General features: G+C 42.3%; 1 protein-coding gene across 3 annotated transcripts; it reads left to right on the top strand.

Annotated features, from left to right (window-relative positions):
* The first annotated feature begins 236 nt into the window (after positions 1-236).
* BEND3 (BEN domain containing 3) lies at positions 237-23,630 on the top strand. Of its 3 annotated transcripts, none has more exons than XM_063389742.1 (4): positions 237-3,788; positions 13,207-13,251; positions 13,677-13,897; positions 18,774-23,630. In XM_063389742.1, the coding sequence occupies exons 2-4, from the start codon at positions 13,218-13,220 to the stop codon at positions 21,045-21,047; spliced, it is 2,529 nt and encodes an 842-aa protein (XP_063245812.1). In that variant the 5' UTR covers positions 237-3,788; positions 13,207-13,217; the 3' UTR covers positions 21,048-23,630. The 3 variants fall into 3 exon arrangements, with proteins under 3 accessions (XP_063245812.1, XP_063245809.1, XP_063245810.1); XM_063389739.1 differs by lacking the exon at positions 237-3,788 and adding an exon at positions 4,371-4,571; XM_063389740.1 differs by lacking the exon at positions 237-3,788 and adding an exon at positions 11,057-11,411.

The following is a 23,630-nucleotide window of genomic DNA, read 5'->3' as shown; positions in this document are numbered from 1 at the left end:
CTCTCCTCTCCTCTCCTCTCCTCTCCTCTCCTCTCCTCTCCTCTCCTCTCCTCTCCTCTCCTCTCCTCTCCTCTCCTCTCCTCTCCTCTCCTCTCCTCTCCTCTCCTCTCCTCTCCTCTCCTCTCCTCTCCTCTCCTCTCCGTCTCCGTCTTTTCTCTTCCTTCCCCTAATACGTGCAGTCTCTTTGAAGTTTATTTATATCAAATACATGCCTAAGCGATTTAAGGTGAATTCCAAGCTGCCTAGCATAAGTACCTGCCCGATTTGGGTGAGTCAGTGCCCGACTCCTGACACCGCGGGAGTTGCGAGCCCAGCCGGCCCCGCTGTGGTCCCTCTAGAGGGCAATGCTGCCCGTTCCATCCCGCCCCGCTGAGCCCGGGCCAGCCCGCAGGAACCCGCAGTAAATATGAGACCCCATACACCTGGCTGTCCGCAGGAACAAGCACCCTTCCAGCAAAGGCTGGAACCGCACTCAGGTTAAGACATCGCACTGTATTCCAGAAAACAGCCGCTTGTCTCTGGGCTGCCTTGCAAGAGGAGACACCTCCCCTGCCGGCTGCACACAGTGTGGCCAGCAGCACAGGAATGCCTGAAAGTCAGCCCAAGAGCAGCAGAAAGAGGCCTGGTTACCGGTGTGGGCTTGTCTTTTTGCACAAGGGGCTTGTTTTCTGATTAGAGTCTTAACACAAAACGAATATAAGTTTCAAGGAATTGGCTCCACACCCCACTGTTTCTCATCTCCTTTCCTTCCAGGCTCCGTGACTCTTGCATCTGGCTGCAAGGTGGCCTACTTTCAAGATGTGGTGAGGTGATAGACGATGTACTAGTGCCATAGCAATACTTTTTACAGAGTGAAACTGCCAAAATTAGTTCCTGCTGAAATTGCTTTTGACATCTCATGCCACATCTCTGCCTACTGAGTGCTGTAGGCCATTGCAAAGATCTACGAGAAAGAAGGTTTCGAGTTGGATTCTTGCTTATCCCAAATGTTTGCAGCAGGAAGCAAAAGGGCTTCCAAATTTAGGTTCATTCTTCTGTTCCTTGTCGTTGTAGCAAGCACCAGGTACATGGAGCTGTTCTGAGTCCCAGCTCAGGGGCATGGACTGCCAGCTCTGCCACCTCCCTGCCGGCCACCTTGGTTCCTCACCCCTGCCCAGGGGAATCTCTAGCCAACTAGATCCTTTGAACTAACTCAGAGAAGGCATTCTCCGGGGACTGCTTCACCTTAGGGTTTCTACAAGTAAAGGTCTAGGGACCTGCCATAGTCCACCCACAGAGAACTCCAGTCAAGTGCCAACAGTGCTTTCAGCTTCCCTGTGTTTCTGAGCACATCGGTGTCGGTGGCATCACTGAAGTCTCGCTGCAGTTTGGTCAAGTCAGTAATGGCCCATTGTATTCGACAGCAGTGGTGATTTTTTTACTGAAGAGTTCTCTTGCTAGAGTACCACTACTCCCCTCCCCGGTGACCTGGAATTTTTCAGAGACTGCTGCAGTGTCACAGAGTGGCTTTTGAGCCAAAGGCACAAAGTGGGGGCAAGATGAACATTTCAATAAATGACGTGTGTAGCACAAGTTCAAATGGTGAAAAGAAATGGGACTTGTCTGGCTGGGAAGCCAATCTAAGCTTGCTACCTGCATTGCCTGGAGACAACTTGGCTCGCTCCCTTTCCATTGAATACTGTTATTGCAACAATATGCTCTTGCTACTTTATGCTTAGCTGAGGCCCTTCAGGTCTCCTCCTGGGCTTGAGTCCCTAGTAGCTACAATGCCTCAGGCCAGCACTATAGAGCAGAAATGAGGTGGAGTTCAAACTGGCAAGGTATTTTCTCAAGGGCTCTGAATCTGAGTTTGGGATTCCACTGGCTTGCTCTTGCCTTACGGTTGCCTTTCCTTAGTCCCACTAAGTAAAGCAATCAAGTAAAATCCAGCTGAGCTCTAGCACTACCTAGCAGCTGGGCCAGGTGTTAAAACACGGTACGGTTTAAGAAAAGCCTCAAATATTCTTACAATAAAGGGAGGGGACAAACTATACTGTAAACTTCCGTGTTCATAGCGCTAACAGGCTCAGAAAAGTTCGCGGGGAGTCCTCTTTATCTCCAAAGAGAGAATGATGTGCTAACTGCAGAACACTTGTTAAAAATGTATCCTTCATTGGAGTGACTCATCCGAGGAGTTACAGTGCCGGTAGTTCCCGCTTTTAAGGGCTCCTTTTAACAGCTGTCGATCAACAGCCATAATAAAAGGAGCAAAGTTAAAATCAACAAACTATTATCTGTTAGGATTATTCATGGATATGACACTGTAAACATACCAAAAGTCCCAAATGCTAAATTTAGAAGAGCGGCATAAGTGGAAGAACAGAATTTTAGCGAACTGCTTCTAAAGAACGCGCCAAAAATCTGAAATGGTGAGGATTTTTTATTTTAAGAGGCACTCTTTTTATTGTTCAGTTCAGAGGAAACAGCATGTGACTAGGAAAGTGCTGAGCTATTTATGGGGCAGAAAATTTATCTGAGATTTTTTCCAGTTATTTCTCAGTTGACTTACACGTCTTTGTATTGCTTTTGAATTAAAAAAAAAAAAGTTTGAAATAACAAATGAAAAGTTTATTTATCTGTTACATTCACAGCACTGCTCAGAGCTCACGAGTTCTACCTTCACACTGAGTTGCCACTCGCATGGTGCATATTTGCCTTGTAACTTCTATCGGATACATCCTCTGTGCTACACAGAATCCATCATCCTTCATGGCAGTATCAGTCCTCACCTACTTACGTTATAATAAACACCTTTTATAAACATCTTTAGACTGAACTTCTTTTACTCTGGAGGAAAAAAAAAAAAAAAAGTAAAGCAATTACAATATAATTAGAGCACTTGGCTGTGTACTTTTATTAACAGCAAAATTAATCTATTTATTAGGAACGGCAGCACTGGCCGAGTTCATTGTGCAAGTAAAACATTTCACGCAAAGCTGCCAAGTTCCAAAGGTATGTTACATATAGCCAAAAAACAGAACTGCCAGAACTGGCCGTAGGTTACAAAACCAGACTTTGCTCTCCTACATTTTATTTTCTAATCTTTGGGAAATAGTTTGGTTTTCTACACACAGTTAGTGGAAAGGGCACGTATGATTTGGCAGACTAATGTAATGTCTTATGTGCTTCTGTCAATTTCAGGGAAGATAAAATCTACAAGGATACTTAATTAAAAAAGAATGCAATGTCTGTTTTATAAATCACTGCTGCCATCTGCCCCCCAAACGCGGAGCATGGAAGCGGTCTTGTGTTTAACCAGCGTGGGAAAAACCCTGGATCTGAATTAAACCAACTTACTGAAATAACTTTTTTTTCTTTTTCTTTTTTTTTTTTTTTTTTTCTAAGTACAGTCTTAAGCTTAACGCAGCACCAAACACCGGCGTTTCTTACTTGGCGCTGTGCACAGAGACCCGCGTTAAGGTCACATAAGGCGGGCGGGCAGTGCTCCCACGGGTGCCGCCAGCTCCGGGGGCCGGAGCCTGCCGGGCCGGGCCGGGGCTGCGTGCGGGTGCCCCAGCCCGTGTGTGCGAGGAGCTCTCGGCGCGCTCCCCAGCTCCGCCCGCAGGGCTGCCCCGAGCTGACCCGCGGGCACGGCGGCGTGGGGACGGATTTACGGGATCGGTGCGCCTGCGGCCGGGGTCTTGGGAGCTGCCGGGCGGTCCCTCGGCCGGCGCGGCCGGAGCCGGCTCTGCCCGGGGATGACCCGGATCGCCCCGGTGTTGTCGCAGCCCGCGGGACGCGCGTGGCGGGTGGGTGCTGGGAAGGCGCGCGGGGCGGATGCGGGACCGTGTGCCCGCGCGCTGCCACGTGCTCGCCGCCACCTGCCGTGGGCACGCGGCCCCCCCGCGCGCGCACGTGCGCGGCCCGCCGCCTCACTCTGCGGAGCGCGCGGCGCCGCGTCCACGCGAGACCGCGCGGAGCGGCCCGGCCGCGCAAGGGCCGGGGAGGGCGGTGGGGGAGCGGGGCGAGCGCGTTTTCCATGCGGCGGCGGCCGCCGGCAGCGAGCGCGCCCCGGCCGCGCCGGTCCCCGGCCCCGTCACGCGGGGCCGTGTCCCTGAGCGGAGGCGGCCCCACGTGCGGGCGCGGGGTCCCGGGGAGGGCGTGTGGCGGGGCGGGAGCGTGGACCCCCGGCGGCGGGGCTTCAGCCCGCGCGGCACCGAGTGGGCGGCGGGGCGCGCGCGGAGCGGGGGCGCGCGGGGTCTCTAGTGGGAACCGCGCGCGTTCCCAGTGGCAGCGCCGGGGAGGGCGGGGGGTGGGGAGCCAGGGAACGGGGGAGGAGCGGGCCGCTCTCCCCCCCACCCCCGCTCCCTCCCTCCCCTGCCCCTGCCCCGGGGCGGCGGGTGGCGCTGGCCGCGGCGGGTCGGGGCTCGGTGTCCTTGTGCGGAAATGACACACGGTCCCGTCACGTCACGCGAGAGCGCAGCGCGCGGACCCTCGCACACAAAGAGCGGGGGGGAAGCGCGGGCTCCAGCGGCGGCCGCTCCAGCCGCCCCCGCCGCCCCGGGGCTCCCGTGGCCCCGCGCGGAGCAGAGGTAAGTCTCGCTGCCGCCGCTGGCGGGGACGGGCGCCGTTCCACGCACCCCACGGCGAGCGAGGAGCGCCGCCCCGGCGGGTGGGGGAGGAACGGGGAGGGAGGGGGGGTCGAGCGGGGGAGGCGCGGGGCCGGCCCCTCCCCCGGCCGCCCGCGGGCCGGGGCCGCGCGGGCGGGGGGCTCTTTGTTCGCCGCTCCGAACGGCGCTGCGGCGGTGCGGGTCGCGCGCGCCCGGCCCGGGTGCCTCCGTCCGCGGGGCTGGGGGCGGGGGACAACGGGGAGCGGGGGACAGCGGAACGGTCACGCCGCCGTCACCTCCAGCCTCATCTCAACCCCTTCCCCCCACCCTCCCCCGCGCGCCGGCCACATAGATCCGCCCGGGCAGGGTTCGGACCGGAAGCACCAACCGCCGCCTCCGCCTCGGGCTCGTGGGTCTGACCGCGGAAGCGGCCGCGGCCGCGCCGCGTGCGGGGCGCGCGGGGCGTCCCCCGCCGCAGCGCCCGCCCCCGGGCGGGGCCTCGCGCCGCCGCCGCCGCGCGCGCCGCTCCCACGTGGCGGCCGCTCCGCCGCCCCTCGGTGGGCGCGGGGGAAGCCCCGGCCGTGCGCGCGCTGCCGGGCTCCGGCACCGGCCCTCCCCGCCACCGGCCCTCCCGGGTACCGCCCCGGGGCCCCGCGGGGCCACGCGTCCCTCGGGAGCCAGGGCCGGGGGCAGGGTCCCGGCCGTCCTATCGTACACGGCGGGAGGAGCGGCGGGCGGGCGGGCGGTTGCGCTGGAATTCTGTTGTGCCGGTGCGTGCTGGGTCGCGCTGTGAGGGGCCCGGTGAAGGGCACCGCGGGGGAACGGGCCGGCCCTGACCCGATCGTCTCCCCCCAGGTGACCCGCGGCTTCCCGGCGCTGCCTCCGCCCAGAGCACCGCTCGCTGCCCCTGCCCCCGTCACCGCCCGCTTCCCCTACCCTGGTCGCCCGCTGCCTCTACCCTACTTTTCCCTGCGGTGTGTCCACACAGCCCTTTGTAAATAGAAGGGAACAAACTCTGAACCAGCAGAATGCGAGCCGGCGGCAGGCCAGCAGCCATGTGACGGCTCCCACATAGCGTTGACGCAGTCCCAGAGTTTTTTTGGGTTGAAGTGTGAGTAGGGTTTGTCGCTGCCACCTATAAACAGTGTGTGCCTGACCCACGGGGCAGAGACATCTAAGCAGGGAAAGAGAAACCTTCCCTGTTTCCAACTTGAACGATTTGCATCTCATAAAACAAATAGTTACCCATATATGCTGGTGCATTTTCTTTCTTCTCTCCTGCTAAATCAAACTCAGCATTGGACCAACTGAATTTTTATATTTGCTAAGTATTTTCATAGTTTGGGTAAATTCAGTGGAAAAAAAATAAATGAAAGTTGAATGCAGTTTGGAGGAGAACTTAAACTGCACAAAGTTCAGCTGGAACAGTATTTTAAAATAAAAGCTGAGTGAGGGGAGAGAGGAAAGCAAAATGTTTTTAATAGACAGTGGAAAACACGTGATTGAAGAAAAGACAAATTCATGTATTACTGCTGGAAATAAACCAGGTTAGTGTTTTGCTGACCTCTGCAAGATTAAATTGCTGTTTGGTAAAAGTACAGAGGACAGATTGAGAAAACTTCAGTTTTAGGCAAATTGTGAGAAAACTGAGAAGAGTGATTTTTTTTTTTTTTAATTATTCAATCTGCATATTCAACTTAATTAAAATGAAATATGAAAGACCGAAATTAAGAACATGCCCTCTAAATCCTACTGGAAAAATACCCTTTTTGCAGGCTGCCTTTAGTGGAGACTTGAGGCTTCATGTCCTCCACAGGGCAGGAAAAGAGGTTTTCAAACTATGTTAAGTATAGGGATTTTTATTGTCCATTAGAGTAGTACTTCCAACAACATCTGCTGGTTCCTTAAAATCTTTTTGTTGGCAGTTTTAGAACTTACTATTCGTGTATTTGTAGTCAGAATGCTTGTAATGTTGGAATACTCTTTTCTACATTATTTAATATTACAAGCATCAGTACTGGATATCAAGAACAAATTTTATTGAGAAATAATGCTGCAGCACCCTATACTTCAAAATGAATAGAAAGCATTTGCTTTTAGTATTTGATAGACTGTCTACTTGCATTTTGCTCTTTGCTTAGTCAGATGAAGCAACATTCACATCTCAGTTTCTTTAAGATGAGTGGTCAATTTCAAATAAGTTACCTGTTTTTTGTTTGGAAGGGGTTTTTATTAAAAAAAAAACCCTACCAAATTTATTTATTTTTATTTCAGGTATTTGACTTCTTCAACCCTCCACTTCTTCAAAATTTATGAGGCCTTGTCAAAATTACATAAAATCTAAAGTCAAATCACTGGCCCATAGATCTGAACAAAAGGCAAACGTTGACTCTAGAAGATACATTTTCTGGCTCAGTCTTGGAGTGGTATTTATGTCTAATTTAGTTGAATTGAATTTGAGTTGCATTGTTTTTTACAAATTGGAGGAATCAAATCTACCCTGAGGATAATTGCAATACTGAAGTTATTGAACCCAGTGCTACAGCTAGGAAATAAAAGATGCAGATTACTTGGCACCCACAGCAGAACGCAGAACTCGCAGTTCTCTAGGTTTGTTTCTCAGCCCAGCAGGAGAACTTTTCAAGAGACAGCCTGGAAAGCAGCACACACCCTGAGCAGGAGGCAGCTCCTGGGCAGCCTGAGCAGAGGGCACACGCCTCCAGTCCTTTTTGACTCTGGGACTGTAGGGACTGGCTGTTGAGAATTGTTGTTTCCTCTCATTATTTCCAACTGTTCTGTGGGAAGCAGCCTTCTAAAACGTCACAAGGGAGAGAGTTCCACACCGTTGCCAGGCACTTAGAGCAGCCCTCTGCTCACCTGCTGCGTGGAACAGGACTGCTTCCACCTACCCACACCAGCTTTCAAGGCTCTGGATTTCCCAGGGGAAGCATTGGTTGTTTTCTGTGGTTCACCCAGTGCATGTTATGAAATACAGGGATGATTTATTAAAAAAGAGACTCAGACACAGAGAGCAGGATCTCAGACACTCGAGTGTTCACTGAGATTAATTGATTAATCATTGTCGTTTGCTGCGAATGTACAGTGGTTTTAATTGGTTCATAGTATACTAGCATTGCAATTTTGTGATAAAGTCCCGTTACAGGATGGTATGTGTAAGAAGAGGTGCTTATTTTGGCTGTTAAACAGCTCAATGTACACATCTTGTAAAATTTAGCTAGTGTCATATGCTTGAAAGATCGGCTTTTTTTTTTTTTTTTTGGTGTTCCTCTCATTTATTTAAACTTTATTAGGATACATATGCTGTAAGAGGGATGTTGTATCTTTCACCACATGCCGAAAGCTAAGGAAACTGAGCAGTTTATTCCACATATGTTATCAAACACATATTTAATGTTATTAGCAAACATGTATGTCTTAACGTTTGCCCAAAATGTAAAAGAACAGTTGACCTCTTGAAAAACAACACTCACAAACACTTTTCATTACGACCTGAGTTTTATATATGAAGCAATGTACCACCATGAGGCTTTAAAGGGAATAAACTTAATACACAATGTCTCAATCCCTGTGTTTTTAATAACGTTCTCGTAGTCAATAAAGAAGAATTAGGAACGTTCCTGCCAACTTACATGAAGAAGCTAAAAGACTTAGTGGGACGATGTGCATCCAAGAAGTAACTTCTACACATTTACCATGCATTAGTTAACTGAACAGTACAGTGTTATGTGAGGAGTTAAATTCTAAACAGCAAGCTTTTGTAAAACTGATAATCATCGTTATTGTTGTTGTTATTTAGTATCTTGTTTAAGGTAGTGATTAATTTTCATGTATGATTGCCATTAACAAGTGTGGTGAAACCCAAATTGCTTTCCACATGCAGCATGTGTACAATTTTATACTTTCCTATGTGGTTTTCACATTATTTTTTTCATTTGTCAGAGCTTAGTATATTTGGTATGGGAGTTCAAAGAGCACAGAGTTTCTTCTTTAGTTACAAACGGCAGAACAGCAGTATTTTTTTCTGGTATAATTTTTTCATTCCATTTTTAAGTCAGGAGGTGAAAGTGATCAGTCAGACTTTCTTAAGAACGATTGCAAAGGCAAAGAACTGCCTTTATCTACATTATGAGTAGAATCTTTTCTCTCTGCATTGTGCTTTTATAATTGTCAGAATCGTAAGAGGGGTCAGGAAAACATTCTCCAAGGCAAACACATGAGTAGTTGTTAGGTGGTAAACAGGAGGAGGAGAATGCATATTATGGGAAGATTTAACTTATGAATCACTTAGGAATCAGTTTTGTTTTGTGTATCAATAACTAGATACACCTTTTTGCTACTTTTACATTATACTGGATGATATGAGACTGAAATACATTCCGAGTATGACTTGCAATTTCCTCCGTTACTCATAAAATCTGTTGTACCCCAGTGCTTTAAGTCTGTAAGGCTTAGTGCAAATTTTGGGTAGGTGCATTTTTGGTAAATGGATTGCATGTTTCGTTCTACATGCAAAAGCAGCATCGGGTTGTTAACTCTAAATGTACAGAGAAACATTCCAAAACCTTGTTTTTATGGTGTTCTATATTTTGGAACTGCCAGCACTGCCCTATGCATTGAGCTTCTCTGTTAGCCATGGGTAATACCATTTCAGTGTGGAATGTTGTTACCAAAGTGGTACAGTGGTGCAGTTAAATGTCATGACCTGGTACATTTTTGGAATAGAGGCAGATGTCTAAGTGAGAGTAATTGAAATAGGGAGTGTTAAGTCCCGTCATTGTACTGTCCTGTTCATTGCCTAGTCTGATGAGAAGGGAGAGCAGGATCTGTGGGAAGGGAATTTTTCCGATAGCGACAGACAAGGTGTGCCAGGACTCCCCTTCTTCCCCTACTCCGTTGGATCTGGCTGTTGACGTAGCTGCTGCTGTAGGTGTTTGGTTTGTTTTGGAATCTTTCTTCCAGAGCATTCACCAGAAAACAGGAGTTAGTGCAGCATCTGTCTCTATCTCAGCAAGGTAAAGCTGCCAAGGCTGGTTGCTCTGCCAGTCTGTTGCAGGTGTGGGCTCCCAGATTCAGCACAGTGTGTTCACTCTTTCCTAGAACTTGCTAACAGCTGTCCTCCATTTCGTACTGAGTAATTATTAGGCTGAGGACGATAAGTATATTTATCTTACATTTTGAAGAAAGTACATATAGGATTGAAATACATTTTGTATAGTCAGCATGACAAGGAACAACTATTGGATGTGTGCTTTACTGTATGTATTTCTTACTCAATAGGTTTTTGCAATATTTTGCCCCAAGATCTTTTAGACTGTTTTTTTTTTTTTTTAATCCAGCTTTGCTTATTCTCACAGTCTGGGCCAGAATGCTACCTCAAAACAGCCTTTGACACTGCTACCTCTTTTAAAGTGGAAATAATTCCTATTCTTAAGTACTGATACACAGCAAATGGTATTTTAACAAATATGATATGCTTTATCTTTAGTGGACTTGAAACAAGCAACAAAATTGTTCATCTTACATATAAAGGCATGCATGCACAGATGTGCTCAGAAACAGAGACTTTCCCTCTATGGAAGCAATGATGCAATTGCTCTGTTGGAGCCTCTTTATTGGCTTGCCAGTCAGTTTGGGTCCACTGTGACCCAAATTCGAAGCAAGATGGTGGAATAAATAAGGTATCATTAAATAGCTGAACCAAGCCTGTGGCTTGCTGGTATGACGAGAGATTTTAATTCCTCCTTTCCAGCCCAGACCTTGTACATACTCCTGAGCTGGGCCCTTTACCTCTGAATTACAAGGAAAGTAACCCAGAAAAAAAAGAAGTGAGTTGTTTTCTGATGGTTTATCAAGATGGAAGGTTAAGGTGGACACCCATGCGTGACTGAGGGAGCAGATGGGGTTGCGAGGCAGGAAATCAAAGGGACAATTGAATCCTGTCTCTCAACAGAAGCTCTTACATGTTAGTTCTGCTTAATTTTCTTACAATACCAGAGTTCTTAAAAATCTCACAAAGAAGGCAGAAAGCTAGATAAGGAAAGAGATTATTACCAGGGCTCCCAAAAAAGAAGAAGTTGGAGCTCATGCTTTTTTTTTGGCATCAGAGAGCTCAGGTATGGAACACAGTCTTTCTAGACCTCATTGGTTCTGACACTGGTTTTGACTAGTCATTTTTAATTGTATTCTGACAGTTTTCAAATTTTAAAAAAAATCAGAAGTTAGCACTCTATTTCAAATTTGAAACAATGTTTTGACTCAATATTATTTGACCTGAATTCAGGGTAGCTTTGGCCTTCCTAATGTTGTTTCGTTCAGAAAGTTAACTGTTGCTTTGCTTTGATTTTCACTTTTTTCCAGTGTTAAAGAGTGGCTCTTCAGCTATTTATCTTCTCCCTTCTGTTTGATTTTATTCTCTGATAGGAATTCTTCTAAAGCATTCTTCCTATCTGAATAGTAGTAATAGCAGGAATTAGAAAGAAAATATAGTTCCATATATTCCCTCCTAAATGTTTTGTATTATTCCATCCACTGCCTTTTAGTCTTCTCTTCTGGCTTTGTGGTTAACTGTTTTGCTCTGATACAGCAGTTTAGGATTATCTGAAAAATCATTTTGATTTCCATTTTAGAATGTTCTCTAGCAATATCAGTATATTTACTTACTGTCACCTCAGGTCCTCACCAAACCATTGTATCTCACACTCCTGGAGCACTGGCACATGTTGGTCTTGTAGCGCAGCCCTCAGAGACAAGACCAGTGCAGAGTGGAAAAGTGCAAGGAAGATCCAGGCGGTGACTATCAATGTATGTGGGATATCAGGCCAAAATACAACCATTAGTGCTGTGGGATTTTCTTAAGGTCCAGGAGAGCTTTTTGATGGTGCTGTGAGAAGTAGGCTGCTGTAGGATTTTTCATGAAGAGCTGTAGTGGCTTTGTCTAGATCTATAAGTACTGTTGAGTTAGTAAAACCTGGAATTAACCAATATCTGGGTTTATCAGGTGGTTTAGAAGTTGGTGTGGGCCACTTAGTTTCATGCTGTTATGTCTCTAGAGAGTTTGCGAAAGTTTAAGTGATTATAGTACAGTTAAGCTGGCATAATTGATATATGGATCAGTTCATAAATGCAAGTCCTGAAACAGGCAACTATGGTGGGTAAACAGAGTATGTGTCTGAGGGGTTTGTCGTAGCCCTATGTCACAGTGAGACTTACTTTTGTATGTGATGGTGAAGACTATCTCATGCTATCCCCTTGAGGATGCCCTTTACAGGGCTGTATAAAGCGGCCATGTAGATCAGCACATCAAAGAATATCTTGGCTTCAAGGGTGGCCCAGTATAAGCTGATTTTATAAATCTGTGCATCTTTTGTTTGGGTGCCACTCATTGTAAATCATTCAAAATCTAATCCAGAATGGAACCTCATAGTCACCATTACAGCCATCAAATTGCCTACAAATTGAAATTCATATCTACACAGCATTCAAGTGTTTACAGAGTTTTTTAACAGTATTTTGAGATGTAAAAAAAAAATACTATTCAGGAGAGAAGTACAGACTGTTTTTCCCTCCACAACAGATTATCTGTCTTTCTCTCTCCATCCTTCTTATTAATTTCATTGTAATTCTGACTCCTGGGCTGTATGTACACTTTTGATTGACTGATTTTATTGTCTTGCACTTGTAAAGCAATAATATTCTGGGGCCAGGTAAGCATAATGCTGAGTGCAGAGGAGCATGAGCAGACCGTGACAGTTTGCCAGTCACCCGCTCAGCAGTTGAGAGTGTCAGTTTGCAGCTGCGTGCCCTGTAAGGGTCAGTGATATCTGATTAAGTTGTTTGCTTTGTAGATCTCTAGAGATTTAGAATATCTTTTAGGAACATATCCAGAGATTGATGTTTGCCCCCAAGTAATTTGCCAAGTTAGTTTTCAAGTGAACAGAAATATAGCTGAGTTTTTCACATGAGAAGTAACACTAAAATCATGCTAGCATAATACATATATCTGCTTTTCCCTACAAAAAACACATTGTTTAGAGGCTGACAAAGAAAAAGGACTTACTGTAGATTTATGTGCATTATTTTGCTTGAATTGATGCAATTTATATCAAAAGATCAAAGATTTTTAAATAAAAACTTACTCCAGCATGTATGTTACTATTTACGATGAGTTTTCTTTCTGTGATGACTTTGTGTCAGCCACAAGGACAATATGAAAACATTTGACTGTTATAATAGTGGTTTTGTACAGGGTGAAGACTTTAATACAGTTAAGTTCAATTTATATACTGCCAAGACACTTTACAGAAAAGGTCAGAATGATTTTTACTTTTTTCTATACCAGCAAAAGACAGAGAGTTTTAAATAGTTCTCTACCTGGTGTATGTTATCAGCAATACAGTTTGCATGTTGATGGGTCTATAGACGGCTATGAAGGTCATTGAAAATAACTAGTTATTACAAACATACAGACTGGAAAGACTGAGAGTTACCTGTGGGTTGCTAACTCAATACTTCTAGATGAAAAGTAATACAGGAGGAGATATTTCCTAATTCCAGAAGATGCTGGTATTTATTTTTGTATTTTTGTTTTGTTCTTTAGTGAGATAGAAGATGAATTCAGCTGAAATCACTGATGATGATGAAGGTAAAGTATTATACTTTGTGTAATTTTTGATCAGGCAAAAATACTTGCTAATTTAAAGCATTTGTCACCTAATAAAGAATGCAGTTGGATCAAGACAAATTACACTAATGTTTTTTAAAAAGTTATTTAAAATAGGGCATTATCTTTGTTAGTCATTATTATTTCTACTCTACATCCTTCCTCCCAAAAAAATCTTCCTCCTATAAGATTTGTGTATACTTTAGATTCTTCTTTAGAGAAGAAACTGTCATTCACTGGAAAACTGAATGATTTGACTTTGAGGTGGCCCCAATATACACTTACCATAGAAGTCAAAAACCAGTGAAGTTCTTCATAAAAAGAAACAAACCACAGAACATTACAGTAAGAATGTCGTGGTGTTCTGGAGAGGGTGCTTTATATTTCTAATCCTTCTCTTTTTTCAGTAAAAATTCCTAAAAAAAATGTGAAAGTAGAAACAGAAAATGAAGATGAAGCTCTAGACTGCTCAGTAACTTCCAGATCTGCAGAGAAACACTCACTGGATGGTGCAGTGACTTGCCTGCAGGATTCCAACAAACGGAAACAGACCTCCCTTGGCTGTGATGGGTCAGGAGGCCAGCAGGATGCCTTACCCAGTGTGAAGAAGAGACGCTTTACACAAGAGGTGACTTCTCTATACCTGACTGTGATCTTTTAGTTCGTATTTCCTAGGCTAAATTCACTGCTGCTATAAGTAGAATGCAAGTCTTTTAAACAAATTTGCATTAGTAATGAGTTTGTTGTGGCTAATCTTCAGCCAGTTTGCACACAACTGGATATTCTCTGAATAATGTGGGAGTGATCATATTTATGAAATATGGTTATAGGTTAATTCATTCATGTGAATTATATTTTTGTTGTTCAGCAGATAACATAGGAAGGTGCAGTGATTTGGAGTAACTGGGCATGACTCTGATTACAGTCCCTCTCATGTCATACAGTCCTTCAGCTGGACCCTGAGTGGTAGAATCAGGGTTGTAATTCTTTCTTCTGTGATAAAGATTTAATGTCAGTGAGACCAGTATAAATCAGTGTATTATGTGAAGGATAAAAATGCAGGATGCAGAAGATTTCAGCCATATCAAGAGTGGAATGTATTACAGCATCTGCTGTTGCATCCCACTTGGGACAATCCAGATGTTTCTCTAGGCAGGGAAGGAGATGCCCAGTCTTTTCTATTATCCTGATCTTGTGTTTCACCTCTCTAGCAATGCCAGATTTTAATTAATCTCTGCTGAAACTGAGCAAGTTTCTTTTTGTCCTTGTTCTTTTTAGTAGGGAGAGCAATGATGATCTCTTCCTATAAAAATATTCTGCATGTGGGAAAATTTGTGTGATGTTGTCCACTCTCAGTCCTTCCTTTCTGAGATGAAAATTGGTTTTTTTAACTTTTCTTCAGGAGTCACCTTCTATTTTTGTTTGAGTCCAGAAAGACTAGTGTCTGGTGTTGGATAGTCACATCTCTCCTGCTGCCCTCTAGAGCAGTATAATGACCTCTGTTTTTCACACTCAGCACTTTATTAAAATAACCTAGATTCAAATTCATCCTCTTTTGAATAACTTCAGGCCCTGGGTTATATTTAGTTTGTGACCTATCCTAATGCACGTATCCTTTTCTGCTCTTCTGCTACCTAGCCAGTTATTCCATGTTGTATTTGCACATTTCATGTCTCCTTTATAGCCATAGTTCTCTGTGATTCTTTTTCTTGACTATCATCTCTCTGACTTCTTAGGGCTGTTTTTTACCCTGAATGCCTGTGGTAGGTAGGTTTTAATCTTATTACATGGTTTCTTTCTTTTCCTTTCTCTTTTTCTTTTTACAATTGTTTTCCTTACATTCAGATTCTTAAAAGAGCTTTATAATGGTCTCTGAACTGTGCTTGCTTTGCATTTTCCTGTGTGCCATTAATAAATCTTAAAATTTAATTTGAAATTAATTATAACTTTGGATTTATAATATCTGAAGTTTACCCAGTAATAACGATGAAAATTCATCCTTGGCTGACCCCAGTGAATCAGCATGTTTAGTTAAATAACCAACCAGAAATAGTCCTCAATCTTAACAGCATTTTTAAAGTTAATTACTTCTCTGAAACAACCAATATGTTGTTTTAATTGATGACTTTATTAACTATTTTTACTTAAACAGTGAAAAAAATCTTAATTATTTTAAAGGATGTTGTGCTTGTAGTATATTTTTACTGCATGTCACATAGACATCTATCTATGATATAAACACAGCTGTACTCCTTCTGGGCTGGTAATCATATTATTAAATTACTTTTTATCTGAAGATTTCACTTTTTTTTTTTTTTTTTTTTTTAATTTTGAATGCCACTTCATAATCAGGAATGAATTTTCCGTGATTTTCTTTAAAAAAACTAAGTGTAGAAGGTTGTAAGTTTTAAAAAGTTATGTGCAGGACTTTTCCATATTCTTATGTGTCTGAAAGAATCTATGTCTCTTGTTCATTTATTCATTTATTCTTTACTCCTGCTCCTGTGTTTGAATATTATACGCTGCGTTCTTACAGATATTTAGACTTTGTCTATTAACCATAACAAAGGTCATAAATGGACTTGAGCATTGAACAGAACAATAACTAAGCAACATTTTAAAACTTGGCTTAGGATTCCAAGAGAGAATGTGAGAGACTATTTCACAATTTCTTGTATTAGTCCATGTTTTACAAAATACTGTACTTTGCAAATGTTCATAAAATGTTTAGAACATAAAAACTTGCTGTGCAGCTATAGTATAAAAAGCAGCACTATCTTATATACATTGAATTTCATAGATCGATATCTTTGCTTCTTTGATAGTACATTAGAACTGATCATCTTAAATGGGTGCAGTATTATCTGAAATTCATGTATGTTAAAGATCAGTGTTATGGAAAACTAATTAGTTAAACTGGAGAATTTACAAAAGCCATGTATTTATGGTGTGGATAGTGCTGTTCCCAGCTGGAAGCTATAGACAAGATAATTAAAAGCAAAATAAAAGAAAATGAGAATGCAGCTGAACTTAAATATTCTTAAATACTTTTAAGGCCCAAATGTTTTGTCATCTGCTAGGAGAACACTGGCTATGTGTTTCTGAAATGCAAATCCATCCCACAGCCTGATCCGGCCACTGGGAGCTGCCTTGGTAAAGGCAGAGGTTCAGCTGCCATCGTGCTGAAGATCTGCTGTAGTTCTTAGCATGAGCTCCAGAGTACTGTGTCCAAAACGGAGACTGCAAACTTGGATGATCTTACTGTCAAAATAATGAATTCATGTTCTTTAATACACATTCTAATATTAATTTGGCCTAACTTTGTGTGTGAAGTGCACATTAATAGATGCTACCCTCATATTGCCAAGTTTTATTATATAATTAATCAGGGAAAATGAACAGCAGGAGGTCAAATGAGAACTGACAGATACCTGGTGGCCCATGGCAAGCTATTTAGTAGCAAGGTATTTTAGTAGTAGAGGAATTGAAAGAATCATATGCTGTTTCTGAAGGAATATTTGGTATATTCTCAGTTCACAGGAGTGTTAATGAAAGAGCGACTTAGGTGGTAGGTCTCACTGGTTGTGTAAGAAATGTTTTGTTTTGTTCTTTAGATCTAAAATAGTAAAAAGCTGTGTAATTCAGTTTGGGTGCCTGACTGGGGAGCAGTACTGTGCTTATTGTCAGTGGAGATTTTCATGGCCTGCTTTCAGGAGATGTCTGTGTGGCAGAGCTCTGTTACCACCTGCAACTACCTCTGTTTCTTCACTGACAAGTCCAGGTGGCGTATGACAACTTCAGTCCCAGCTTAGGAGCCTGCAGTTAGGTGGAGGCAATGTGGATTCCAGTCTGCTCACAGTTCAGTTGCTGTTCAGGCTTTATTATGAGTATGACTAGAGTTGGACAGTCTTCCAAATGGGACCTGGCAGTCAGGTGTCCTAGGTACTGTGACAGCCAGGGATTCTCCACACTGAGATACATCACCTTGGCATTTTGTTTTCATTTGATCATCTCTCCACACAGCTTTGGATGTGCAAACACAAGGTTTTGTATCTAGGGTAATGTGATGTGAGCGCAAGCAGAATTTGGAAACAGCTTCAGTTTAATTGAATGCTGGTTCTAAACTTGGAGTGGAAACCAGCTTGTTCTTTCTGAGTTGCCTTTGAGTATACATTGCATTAGAAATTAAAAAATAATTAGATTCAATTTGTCACTGCAGTAAGCAGATGCCAAGTGTAAGTACATCTAGGGACCACATTGATTTCATGAGTTACAGTTCTTTTTTTTAAGAAATAAACCTTAATTCAGGTTCCTCAGTGTAGGACATAATGGGGTCTTCACTAGAATTTCAAATTTCTTGTGGCTCTCAGCTCAAACCTGAAGTCTGTGTTTCATTTGTTTTAATATTTGAATGCAAATTCTGTAGTTTTTATCTAATTAATGTTCTATAGAACAAGCCAACAAAATTGTTTCAGTATGGAAACGTTTACAAATCTGGAAGTGTTTTCTCATGTTTGAATTCTGTATATTGGATTTTGATTTTGTTGAATCTGCTTAACTTTTAAAAATTACTTGCAATATCCTTGTGTTTGCAAAAAAAACCCCAAATCACCCAGGCCCTGCGTATCTGCTATGAGATGATGAAAATTCTTGGTTCCAATTTCAAGGAATAATTACAAATAATTGAGAACATGAAGTCCTTAAGAATTCATTACTGGTTTTATATTTTTTCTAAACTTATATAGTTTAAATAATTTAGAAAGTTAGACATCCATGAGTCAAAACTTCCTTGCCTTTCAGAAATAAAGAAATCTTCTGTTAGACTTCCTTTTTAAATAGATATAGTACCAAGGTACTTTACACTTTATTATTATTTAAATAGATTGTCTTTTAAAAATTAACTAGGATTTGTTCAGTAGTTCTGCACTATTATAAAGATTTTTTAAAAAAACATGTATATAAGCCTTTCACATCAGAAAAAAGAGAATAAGCATATTTTATGTGGTTTATAGCCTTTGTGACATTTTCAAAAGCTAACCTAAAGGGAGTGCTGGAATGTTAAATGCAGTTGTTGGAGGCAATGGCAAGGTCACAGGACTAGGAGTCAGAAAATCTAGATGCTATTCTTGGCTCTGTTGCTGAGTTGTTGCCACCCAAATTCTCTACAGCCTAAGATCCTCATATGCAAGGTGAAGCCTAATGATACTTAATTTGGGGGAGTAATTAGAGCGCTGTGGGTAGAGAGTACTAAGAATTATTATTGCATTTCTATTCCATGGAGAAAGCTGTGAGCCAAAAAAAGGAAAATAAAAAGGAAACCTAAATAATACTTTACTGTATTTTTATTTTTCCTAGTGAATTTATTCATTTTTATTATTTAACACAAGTCCCCTGGAGAAAATTTGACCTTGCATATTGACGTAACAATGCCTGCTTAAGGAGCACATATTTATAGCTAATACCTTTAAGGCAGTCTTACTAATACAATATTTATTCATTTGAAGGGATCCCTTTCAAACATGAGGAACAGAGATGCTGGCTCACCCACTCAGGTAAATGCAGAGCAGCCAAGCAAGAACAGGAATTCTAATGTAACATGGCTCTGTGAAGAAGAATCCTTCAGTGACATAATCACTCCATCTTATAAAAAACCTCTCTACGGCATCTCACACAAAATCACAGAGAAGAAGAACCCACCAGGAGCAGAGCAGTTTGCTTCTTACGAGTTGTTTGAAAAAATCAACCCCAGCAGTCCCTCGCAAATTCGGACTTTGAATGATCAACGCAAAAGAGACTCGGCCACGGCCATTGCAGTAACAGCAGCCACAGCAGATTCAGAATCAAATATATATTCTTTGATACAGAAAATGTTTTACACGCTGAACACCCTCAATACCAATATGACTCAGCTTCACAGTAAAGTTGACCTGTTGTCTCTGGAGGTTAGCAGAATTAAAAAGCAAGTCAGTCCAGCAGAGTCTGTTGCTGACTTCAAGCCTCCCCCGGAGTACCAGCTGACTTCTGCAGAACTCAAGCAAATCATGGATCAAAGCACATCAGGTGGAGACCTGGCTTGCCGGTTGCTCGTGCAGCTCTTTCCAGAGCTCTTCAGTGATGACGAATTCGGCAGGAGCTGCAGCGCATGTGGCTTTCTCAACAAAAGGAAACTTGAATCTCTTCATCTGCAGCTTATTCGTAACTATGTGGAAGTTTGTTACCCTTCTGTGAAAAATACAGCTGTGTGGCAGTTGGAGTGCTTGCCTCAAGTCAATGATTTTTTCAACAGATTTTGGGCTCAAAGGGAAATGGAAAACAGTCAGCAGAATGTGCAATCATCCAGTTTTTATGAGACTGAGCAGGTCGAATCCTCTCATTTTATGGAGGATAAAGAGCAGGAAGAAGCTTTGTCCTTGGACAGGAGTAATGTCATTGCCTCAGATTACATGCTGGATGCTCAAGATCTCAATGAATTTTTAGATGAAGCTTCCTCACCAGGGGAGTTTTCTGTTTTTTTGTTACACAGACTGTTTCCAGAACTCTTTGACCACAGAAAATTAGCTGAAAGGTACAGCTGCTTTGGAGACTCTGGAAAACAACTGCTGGATCCTCATCGGCTTCAAATAATCCGTAGGTACACTGAAATTTACTTTCCAGATGTGCAAGAAGAAGAAGCCTGGTTGCAGCAGTGTGTTCAGCGAATAAATGATGAGCTTGAAAGTACGTATATGGATGGAAGTGAATGTGACCAGATGAGAGATGACTGTTACGATTCTTCTAGTTTACCAGATGATGTATCAATCATAAAAGTGGAAGACAGTTTTGAATATGAAAAGCCTGGAAGACGGTCAAAAAAAATTTGGCTTGTACCCATAGATTTTGACAAACTTGACTTTCCCCCTCCTGATTTTGATGTCCCTGTTCCAGATTACCTGTTGAACAAAGAACAGATTAAAAGCATATATGAAAGCAGTCTTTCCATAGGCAACTTTGCCTCTCGATTACTTGTTCTCTTATTTCCTGAATTGTTTACTCATGAAAACTTACGGAAGCAATACAACTGTAGTGGATCTTTAGGCAAGAAACAGCTCGACCCCACTAGAATTAAATTAATTCGACATTATGTGCAGATACTGTACCCCAGAGCAAAGAATGACAGAGTGTGGACATTGGAATTTGTTGGGAAGCTTGACGAGAGGTGTCGACGAAGAGACACGGAGCAAAGGCGCTCGTACCAACAGCAACGGAAAATCCACGTGCCAGGTCCCGACAGGAGGGAATTTCTCACCTATGCAATAAACCCTGAGAGATTTCGGGAAGAATTTGAAGGGCCGCCACTGCCACCAGAAAGAAGTAGCAAGGATTTTTGCAAGATACCACTTGATGAACTTGTTGTTCCTAATCCAGACTTCCCTGTGCCTTCTCTGTATTTGCTGTCAGATAAGGAGATAAGAGAGATAGTGCAGCAGAGCCTGTCGGTCGGCAACTTTGCTGCCAGGCTTCTCGTAAGACTCTTTCCTGAACTCTTTACTCCGGAGAATCTGAGACTGCAGTACAACCATTCAGGTGCTTGTAATAAAAAACAGCTTGATCCCATCAGGCTGAGACTGATCCGTCATTATGTGGAGGCAGTTTATCCTGTGGAGAAAATGGAAGAAGTGTGGCATTATGAATGTATACCGAGCATCGATGAAAGGTGCCGGCGTCCTAACAGGAAAAAGTGTGATATACTGAAAAAAGCTAAGAAAGCGAAAAAAGTGACAGGCTCCTTAAACTGCTAAGACTTTGACCACTAAATTATTGTCAAGAGTATGCTTTGGTTTAGACTGAAGGGCCTGTTGGGAGCTGAGGGTTCTCAGCACGTGAGACAGTCAGGCACTAAATTTGTTGCATTTCAGTGTGTGTGTTGCATTTCTGTTGTCATCGCAGCAGTGGGAAGTGGCTGACTGGATTTGTACATGGGTAAAGACCATCAGTGATAGCTATCAATGACTCGCTAAGAGCTTGATATTCACTGGTGCAAATACATGTATTGAAACTATTGCTCCACTCCCCATTTCTGCATCTTTCTTTTCTATCACTTTCTAATAATAAAGAATTTTTTGTTAATGGCTGTGCTCTTCAAGAGCAGTTTTTCATTATACCGTTATAAACAGTATTTTTAATTAATTCGGATTTTGAAATGTGTAGACTAAGTTCAATTTAAATTTGAAAGTGCCATTTTCATTGGAAATCATTGGAATATTAGACTTTGCTTCTACAGTAACTGCAGCTTCACACTTGCTCTTGATGATATTGAGGTACTGAAAGTTAATATACTGTGTCAAAGAGTGGGTCAGAATGGTGTCATTTGCATTTTTGACTGTTACATTGGTTTTATTTCTAAAATTGAGAGTTTCTTGTTGAGGACTTGAGACTTGAGCATAGACACCATGTGAATGGGGTTTTTTTTTGTATTGACACCACAAGCTTTATCCTGCCCCTGTGAGTTCTGTTATTGTTTTGTCCAGTGTAACTGCTGGAGTAACTGAGCACTGCTCGTCTTGAGTAAAGCTAGCAGAACAGACCCAAGCCTATACCCATGGAATGTCTTCCCATCACCTGCTTGCCACCCCGTTTGTAAAATAGCAAAAGCAATGGCAACAACAAAAATACCTGAAATGAGAACTTTAAAAAATGTAGACCTTACTTTCTATCGAAATCACGATTCCAAAGGTTTCCAGTGTTGATATTGAATTGCATATATAAAAAGTATGTGCAAAGATTGGTTTTGTGGTGAAATCCAGTGTTTCAGGGTCCCAGCATATGAGCTGTGGTAATGTAACTCATTCTTTCTATGAATGCAGCAGCATCTGGATATTTTGGGTGTAGGGATATGGAACTCCCTCACTTTGCCAAATTGTTTTTGTGTAATTAGTAGCTTTGGAGACATAACTGTGTACGTATAACTTAGGTTCGTATGGTCAAGTTTGCATCATTAATATGTTCAGGTGTAACAAAGACCACCCAGAACCCAATATGATTTTGCTGTATGACTTGTCACTGGAGAGTGCTGCTTTAAAACTAGTTTTCTCTTTTTTTAAAAAAAATTAATACTAATAGAAATGATTAGAGAGAGTCAAATGTGGATTCTTAATACAGTAAAGACAGTGATTGCCTAGAGAGCATCACTGGAACACCTTGGCTCAATTGTTGATGTTCTCTGTGTTCCTTTTCTGTTGTTTACTTAGATGGGTCATAGCAAATTTTAAGTCAGTTCCAGTGTAATTTTCTATTTTAGCATTTGTAAGGAAGTACAAAATATTCGATATTTTTACTTCAGGTTTTTAGAATTTATTGTTCTTAGACTCATATTGATCCCTTTAAAAGGAAAACAACATGGTTTTTCCTGATGGCAAGAACTAGTAAACGTATTGTGTTAAACTGGGAGTGAATCATAGTTAGTAGCATTTGCTCATTTTGCCCATATGCTAGAAACATTCTCAGAGAATGTATGAAAAAAGTCATGAATGTACTAAATAACACATTGATACTGTTTATATCCATTTAAATGTTTCCTGTTGGTTTAAGTAATACCAGACCATACTCCAAATGGATATCAGAGCAAATACGGCTATAATAAATCGAAATCATTTTACCAAAGATAAAGAACTGATACACAATGTCTGCATCTGTTCATTTTAGTGCATACATTTATCAAATTGAATGTATCAGAAACCAAGACTCTCTTGTCATTGTATGCTACCTAGAAACTCTGTGAATTTTTTTCTACATGCACTTTCATGGGATATATAAAATAACAGAAGATCTTAACAGCTGCTTAATTTGTGGTTGCAAATGGCTGGCCAAAAGGTAAGAAATACAATTTTATTTTCTTATCTTAATGTCATACATTTCACCACTTAGTGATGTCAAAGCTCCCAGAAGAATTCAATATATGTTGAGCTTTTTTACAAGGGATAGGTGTTACTAGCTAGCATGCAAATTTGAGACATACTGGCTTTTACTGTAGATGTTGATATTAAGTCAAAAAATCAGTCAATTGATATTATCTGAAAGGTAGTGAAAAAATCAGTTTGACAACTTTGACCATAAAAATGATAATTTTTGAAACTGGGTATAAAAATATTTTGGTTGTGGTTTTTTCTCTTCTTATTGCTGTGTACATTCCTTTTGTCCAACTCTTCACAACCCTTTCATGATTCATTTGATTGTATGATTTATAACTGATATCAAGAAAATACAGACATAAAAACAGTGGCATAGTTCACTAACAAAAGCTCTTGCAGTGCATCTGAAGTACACCCACTTCATCCAGTTGGTCAGTCTTGTAAATATATTAAAGGTATATTATTTTCATACAA

This window comes from Prinia subflava, chromosome 2 (assembly GCF_021018805.1).
Source record: "Prinia subflava isolate CZ2003 ecotype Zambia chromosome 2, Cam_Psub_1.2, whole genome shotgun sequence".
Lineage (NCBI taxonomy): Eukaryota > Metazoa > Chordata > Aves > Passeriformes > Cisticolidae > Prinia > Prinia subflava.
The sequence above is the reverse complement of the archived record's forward strand: the minus strand, read 5'-3'. Positions and strand labels throughout refer to the sequence as shown.

Bases quoted from the DNA above. Each gene is read 5' to 3' on its own strand.
- BEND3 (XM_063389742.1), top strand. From the start codon at position 13,218: ATGAATTCAGCTGAAATCACTGATGATGATGAAG. The intron at 13,252-13,676 runs GTAAAGTATTAT...CTCTTTTTTCAG, and splicing joins AATCACTGATGATGATGAAG to TAAAAATTCCTAAAAAAAAT. The intron at 13,898-18,773 runs GTGACTTCTCTA...ATTCATTTGAAG, and splicing joins AGAGACGCTTTACACAAGAG to GGATCCCTTTCAAACATGAG.